This window comes from Myotis davidii, unplaced genomic scaffold, assembly GCF_000327345.1.
Source record: "Myotis davidii unplaced genomic scaffold, ASM32734v1 scaffold38, whole genome shotgun sequence".
NCBI lineage: Eukaryota > Metazoa > Chordata > Mammalia > Chiroptera > Vespertilionidae > Myotis > Myotis davidii.
The window spans coordinates 3,517,298-3,524,833 of NW_006291383.1; the positions used below are offsets into that span (position 1 = coordinate 3,517,298).

The 7,536-nt window shown below is 42.6% G+C and overlaps 1 protein-coding gene across 1 annotated transcript in view; it reads right to left on the reverse strand.

The window, feature by feature from the left end:
• Positions 1-1,767: 1,767 nt before the first annotated feature.
• The window catches only part of LOC102753976 (mucin-2-like), a 6,354-nt gene continuing 585 nt past the window's right edge, over positions 1,768-7,536 (reverse strand). Inside the window, exons 2-3 of the mRNA XM_015564505.1 lie at positions 5,564-7,513; positions 1,768-5,300 (exon numbers count right to left, since the gene is read on the reverse strand). Coding sequence (XP_015419991.1) covers positions 3,439-5,300; positions 5,564-7,513 — 3,812 coding nt within the window. The 3' untranslated portion in view covers positions 1,768-3,438. The remainder of the gene's footprint in view (positions 5,301-5,563; positions 7,514-7,536) is intronic.

Here is a 7,536-nt window from a genome sequence, read left to right on the forward strand (position 1 = left end):
GGTTAGCTTGCTGCTGGGGTCTGGCTGATTGGGACTGAGCTAGATAAGCCGGACACACCCTGGAGCCCTCCCGCAATCCCTCCTGTGTCCCTTCCTGGCCCTGATTATGCACCAGTGGGGTCCTTTGGCCTGGCCTGGCCTGTGCCCTCTTGCAATCTGGGAGCCCTCAGGGGATGTCAGAGAGCCGGTTTTAGCTCAATCCCACAGGCCAGGCCGAGAAACTCCACTGGTGCATGAATTCATGCACCGGGCCTCCAGTCACTAATAAAAGTCTGAGCTAAAGATGTCTGACACAAAGGAGTGCCATTCAATTTCTACTATGTTCACAATCAGAGTAATCTGTAGTGTTGAAGATCAGGACAGTTTCACTTTGGGGGAAAACAAGGAGGTAGTGATTTGGGTATGGACACAGGGAATGCTGGTAATGTTCCTTTTTTTTTTAGGTGTGAGTATGTACACTTGGTGATAATTCATTGAATATAAATTATGATTGGTTCATTTTCTGTACATATGTTGTACTCAACTAAAAACTTTAAAAAAATACTAATTAGAATATGTTTAAATTTTTAAAAGTATATTGGAAGATTATTTAACTCTAAAAATATTATTTGGTAATAAATTCTTATAATTGTTGCTATTTTCATTTATTGAACAAATATTTGTTATCTACTAGTTGCCAGATACACACCCTGGTTAAGCAGAGGCAAGGTCTCTGTAGAGATGTGGAACTAGAAAATAGAAAGTTGTGTCTTCTATAACAAAAAGAGAAGAGTCCTGTAGGGTTATATTTAATAAAAAATACAAAGTATCATTAATTGGAAAAATAATGGGCTAAAAAGGTAAAATTAAACAGTTTTAATAAAGTGTTATTACATTAGTTTCATGTAATTACAGTTGAGTAATCTACCAAAATAGGACGACAGTACCTCTATAGAACTGACTTGAAAGAAAAGTTAAAAATTATTTCCAATTAGCATAATGGCTATTAAAATATTTGTTTTAAGTTGCTGAAAATACATGTTTCCTTTTGAGTAAGAAAAGCACTTCCTGCTAACTCCCGACCATGTGCTCATGTGCCTACACACTATACAGCCATTCTTTGTTTACCGGTAGAATTAACACCAACATATGGCAACTGACTTTTGTTGATGCTTAAAAAAATATTTTCTGATTTCTATCAACCTCATTAATCCCATCCAAGAGATGTAACAAGTCACAATGCCCACGTGGGTTTACTGCTTCAACTATTGATTATCAGTCCCATCTGCATACTTTTTGAAAAATATAGATTTATGGCTCATCCTGAAAGACTCTGATTCACTGAGACTGCTTTCCACTTCAGTGGAAGACAAGTACCTACCATGTGAGTCAACACTAACTTAAACTTGTCAATTGTCAAGAATTCTAAATAATAGATATTGGTAAGTTTATTACTATCTCCATTGCTAGTTTCTTTTTCTGAATAGTCTCTACTATTTCAGCAGATAGCAGGCACAAGTAAATATTTACTCAATATATTTAATTGAGTTGATTTTTAAGATCAATAGAAAACAAGTTTATTAAATTGAAAATAACACACCTATAAATATTACTTAAAATTAAAATAATTTAAAGAGAAAATGGAATAAAAATAAATTTACACAATCTTTAAAAATTGTGGTAATACATACACATCTTTAACATACTCTCACCAAATAGAATATCCATTCCTATTACATATGGAATTTGTATATTAAAGGCTAAAACTTTAGAATAATAAATGACTGTATTCATATTTCACTGGTAACATTTTATTGAAACATAACAAGTTTCCAACATAAATAAATAGATTGGATTTATTTTGTATGAAAATTGTACTATTTAAAACTTCACAAACTAGAGACTCTTCATATTAAATGGTTAGGTCAAATTAATGTTATTGTTAAATCTTAATGCTGTTTTAGGGGTGAAACTCATTATCATTATGATGACAGTTGAATTGGTCATTAAGTAAATCCTATTTTAGAGCAGTTATTTGTAGTTATATGTCGGTGGTTGCTGGCTATGGAATCTATAGTTACCAATAGTAGATATAGGTTCTGGTATGGAAGTAATGACAGTGGATGTTAAGATTTAATTTTCAGGCATCCTAACTACAGCTGCGATTAAAAGGTCATTATGAATTTGCCATTTCTGTCAAGTGGGAGTGATGATGTGATCTACTGTATTTACTATTAATGGAGGCAGTGATTGGTTCAGATGAATAAGTAATGGATGGCTTTGAATAACATGTCAACAGAAGTTACAGTGCTTATAAATTCAGGTGAAGGGTTTAGTGATAGGTATTGTAGTAGTAAGTACAGTAGAAATGATGGTGCATGGAAATGGTAGCATGACTGTATGAACAATAAATGTGGTGGTACCTACTGTGAAATATGAAAAGTTACAGTACTAGCATATTTTGTTAATGTTGTCATACTATACACTCATTTGAAGGGGCAGTGAAATTGCTAATTGCACTGTAATAGGTTACTTAGAAGGTGATGATAATTTTCTATTAACAGGTAATATAGGTTATGCAGATTATAAATTCAGCTGAAGTCATGCTATTGTGTCTGTAAAGTCAGTTGGGTTAGCATCTGTGTTGATTTAATTCTTATTGAGGTGTGGCAGTGGAGGTAGAAAATGATGTTTTAGTTGAATCAGAAAGCAAACTAGATTCAGTCACTAATTAAGTCACTAGATTCATATACTTACTGTGGGCAATGTACATTCAGTTGAAGAACAAGTATTGGTGTCTGGAGATTCTGTTAAACTGATGCTAATTACACGTTCATTTAAATGGAAATTTTTCAAATTTGAGTTGAATTTGTTGAATGGTTTATGGTTGTACCTTAAGCTGGAGTGACAGGGGTTGGCAGAATGGATAAGACAAAGTTGAAATGGTACTGTAAGCTTTAACAGTAGATTCAGTAGAAGTTATTGTGATCACAGGCCCAGTAAATATGCAACTGGTACTCATATCTATAGGTGCAAAAGAAAATATAATTGTACATGTAGTGCAATTCAGATGAAGGCACAATGCTTGCAGTTATGGCAGTAGGTTCAAATTAAAAGATGGCATTCATACTTGTGACAAGGTGGTGGCTGCATAGCGGTTGTAGATTAGATAGAAGTAGTAGTAACCACTGGGTGGTGGTCTGGTAGTAGTGTGGGTAGTTGTTGTGGTAGGTGCCTGCTGTGGTGATTATAAGTTCAATAGAGGAGTTAGTGGTAATTGTGATTATGGCCAAAGGGGTAGCGCTGGCAGTAGCTGTGGAGATTCGTTCTGTTGAAGTGGAGCTGCTGCTGTGGTGGTGGGTTTATTTGAAAGGATATCAGTGACTGTGGTGAATATAGGTTTAGTAGAAGCAGTGGTGTTGTACCACATGGTTGCAGTCTTACAGATAGCACTGGAAATTATTGTGGCAGTTGATTAACTTGAAATGGTGGTAGCAGGTTCAGTAGAATAGAAGACTGACTGGTGGCTGCTGTGTTTGTAGCCTCAATAGAAGTGCTGGTAGTAGGTGTGGTAGTTGGTTTACTTGAAGTGGTTTCTGCTGATAAAGTGGTTGTAGATGGAGTGGAGGCAGTACCGGTAGCTGCTGTGGTTGTAGCCTCACTGGTTATAGGCTCAGGAGAAGCAATAGTGGTGTCAGAAATGGTTGTAGACTCAGTAGCAGTGCTGGCAGTGTTTGTGGTAGTTGGTTCACTTGCAGTGGTTTCTGTTGCCATCATGGTTGCAGATGTGGTAGAAGTGGTACTGGTGGACTGTGTGGTTGTAGCTGCAGGGGTACTGCCAACAGTAGTTGTGGTAGTCGTTTTAGTTGTAGTGGGGGCTGCTGTTGTGGTTGTAGGTCCAGATGAAGTATCAATTGCAGTGGTGGTCATAGGTTCTGCAGAAACAGTGGTATCTGACGTGGTTGTAGCCTCAGGGGTAGTGCTGGACACTGTGGTGGCAACTGGTGCACTTGATGAGGTGGCTGTTGTTGTGGTTGCGGGTTCAGTAGAAGTTGTAGTGGTGGCTGTTGTTGTAGCCTCAGTGGTAGCACTGGCAGTACTGGTGGTTGGTCCTGTTGAAGTAGTGGCAGCTGTGCTGGTTGTAGCTTCAGTTGAAGTGGTTTCTGCTGATGTGGCAGTTGTAGATTCAGTAGAAGCAGTAGAAATGCTGGTGGTTGTAGCCTCAGTAGTGCTGGCAGTGGTTGAGATAGTTGGTTCAGTTGAAGTAGCAGCTGTTGTGGTGGCTGTTGTAGTGATAGCTGCAGTGGTACTGCTGACAGTTGTGGTAGGTGGTTCTACTGATGTGGTGGCAGATGTAGTGGTAGTAGGTTCAGCTGAAGTGGTGTCTGCTACTGTGGTGGTTGTAGATTCGGTAGAAGTGGTGGTGGTGGCTATTGTGGTTGTAGCCTCAGTGATGGTATTGGCAGTAGTTGTGGTGGTTGCTTCAGTTGTAGGTTCAGTTGAAGTGGTAGGTATTGAAGTGGTGGTTGTAGGGTCAGTAGAAGCAGTAGTGGTGTAAGATATGGTTGTAGACTCAGTGGCAGTGCTGGCAGTGTTTGTGGTAGTTGGTTCACTTGCAGTGGTTTCTGTTGCCATCGTGGTTGCAGATGTGGTAGAAGTGGTACTAGTGGCCTGTGTAGTTGTAGTCACAGGGGTACTGCTAGCAGTTGTTGTGGTAGTCGTTTCAGTTGTAGTGGGGGCTGCTGTTGTGGTTGTAGGTTCAGTTGAAGTAGTATCGGTTGCTGTGGTGGTTATAGGTTCTGCAGAAACAGTAGTGGTGTCTGACGTGGTTGTAGTCTCAGGGGTAGTTGTGGTGGAAGTTGGTACACTTGACGAGGTAGCTGTTGTTGTGATTGCAGGTTCAGTAGAAGTTGTAGTGGTGGCTGTTGTGGTGGTAGACTCGGTGGTCATACTGGCAGTAGTTGTGGTTGTTGCTTCAGTTGTAGGTTCAGTTGAAGTGGTATCTGTTGCTGTGGTGGTTGTAGGTTCAGTAGAAGCAGCAGTGGTGTTGGATGTGGTTGTAGCCTCAGTGGTAGCACTGGCAGTACTGGTAGTTGGTCCTGTTGAGGTAGTGGCAGCTGTGCTGGTTGTAGCTTCAATTGAAGTGGTTTCTGCTGATGTGGCAGTTGTAGATTCAGTAGAAGCAGTAGAAATGCTGGTGGTTGTAGCCTCAGTAGTGCTGGCAGTGGTTGAGATAGTTGGTTCAGTTGAAGTGGTAGCTGTTGTGGCTATTGTAGTGATAGCTGCAGTGGTACTGCTGACAGTTGTGGTAGGTGGTTCTACTGATGTGGGGGCAGATGTGGTGGTGGAGTTGTAGTGGGGGCTGCTGTTGTGGTTGTAGGTTCAGTAGAAGTAGTATCGGTTGCTGTGGTGGTCATAGGTTCTGAAGAAACAGTAGTGGTGTCTAATGTGGTAGTAGCCTCAGGGGTAGTGGTAGAAGTTGTGGTGGCAGCTGGTGCATTTGACGAGGTGGCTGTTGTTGTGATTGCAGGTTCAGTAGAAGTTGTAGTGGTGGCTGTTGTGGTGGTAGACTTGGTGGTCGTACTGGCAGTAGTTGTGGTTGTTGCTTCAGTTGTAGGTTCAATTGAAGAGGTATGTGTTGCTGTGGTGGTTATAGGTTCAGTGGAAGCAGCAGTGGTGTCAGATATGGTTGTAGCCTCAGCCGTGCTGGCAGTGGTTGAGATAGTTGGTTCAGTTGAAGTGATAGCTGCTGTGGTGGCTGTTGGTCTAGTAGAAGCCATCATGGTGGCTGTTGTAGTGATAGGCGCAGTGGTACTGCTGGCAGTTGTGGTAGGTGGTTCAATTGATGTGGTGGCAGATGTAGTGGTAGTAGGCTCAGGTGAAGTAGTCTCTATTACTGTGGTAGTTGTAGATTTGGTAGAAGCAGTGGTGGTGGCTGTTGTGGTTTTAGCCTCAGTGGTAGGGCTGGCAGTGTTTGTGGTAGTTGGTTCACTTGCAGTGGTTTCTGTTGCCATTGTGGTTGCAGATGTGGTAGAAGTGGTACTGGTGGCCTGTGTGGTTGAAGTCACAGGAGTACTGCTAGCAGTTGTTGTGGTAGTCGTTTCAGTTGTAGTGGGGGCTGCTGTTGCGGTTGTAAGTTCATTTGAAGAGGTATCGGTTGCTGTGGTGGTCATAGGTTCTGCAGAAATAGTAGTGGTGTCTGATGTAGTTGTAGCCTCAGGGGTAGTGGTAGAAGTTGTGGTGGACGCTGGTGCACTTGACGAGGTGGCTGTTGTTGTGATTGCAGGTTCAGTAGAAGTTGTAGTGGTGGCTGTTGTGGTGGTAGGCTTGGTGGTTGTACTGGCAGTAGTTGCAGTTGTTGCTTCAGTTGTAGGTTCAGTTGAAGAGGTATGTGTTGATGTGGTGGTTATAGGTTCAGTGGAAGCAGCAGTGGTGTCAGATATGGTTGTAGCTTCAGTAGTGCTGGAAGTGTTTGGGGTAGTTGGTTCACTTGAAGTGGTTTCTGCTGCCATGGTGGTTGTAGATGTGGTGGAAGTGGTACTGGTGGCCGGTGTGGTTGTAGCCTCAGTGGTAGGGCTGGCAGTAGTTGGGGTTGTTGTTTCAGTTGGGGGTTCAGTTGAAGTGGTATCTGTTGCTCTTTTGGTTGTAGGGTCAGTAGAAGCAGTAGTATCGGTTGCTGTGGTGGTCATAGGTTCTGCAGAAACAGTAGTGGTGTCTGACGTGGTAGTAGCCTCAGGGGTAGTGGTAGAAGTTGTGGTGGCAGCTGGGGCACTTGACGAGGTGGCTGTTGTTGTGATTGCAGGTTCAGTAGAAGTTGTAGTGGTGGTTGTTGTGGTGGTAGGCTTGGTGGTTGTACTCGCAGTAGTTGCAGTTGTTGCTTCAGTTGTAGGTTCAGTTGAAGAGGTATGTGTTGCTGTCGTGGTTATAGGTTCAGTGGAAGCAGCAGTGGTGTCAGATATGGTTGTAGCTTCCGTAGTGCTGGAAGTGTTTCGGGTACTTGGTTCACTTGAAGTGGTTTCTGCTGCCATGGTGGTTGTAGATGTGGGGGAAGTGGTACTGGTGGCCGGTGTGGTTGTAGCCTCAGGGGTAGTGGTAGAAGTTGTGGTGGCAGCTGGGGCACTTGACGAGGTGGCTGTTGTTGTGATTGCAGGTTCAGTAGAAGTTGTAGTGGTGGTTGTTGTGGTGGTAGGCTTGGTGGTTGTACTCGCAGTAGTTGCAGTTGTTGCTTCAGTTGTAGGTTCAGTTGAAGAGGTATGTGTTGCTGTCGTGGTTATAGGTTCAGTGGAAGCAGCAGTGGTGTCAGATATGGTTGTAGCCTCTGTGGTAGTGCTGACAGTAGTTGTGGTTGCTGCTTCAGTTGTAGATTCGGTTGAAGTGGTAGCTATTGCTGTGGTGGTTGTAGGTTTAATAAAAGCAGTAGTGGTGTAGGATCTGGTTGTAGCCTTAGTCGTGCTAGCAGTAGTTGAGATAGTTGGTTCAGTTGAAATGCTAGCTGTTGTGGTGGCTGTTGGTACAGTAGAAGCTGTCGTGGTGGCTGTTGTAGTGATAGCCGCAGTG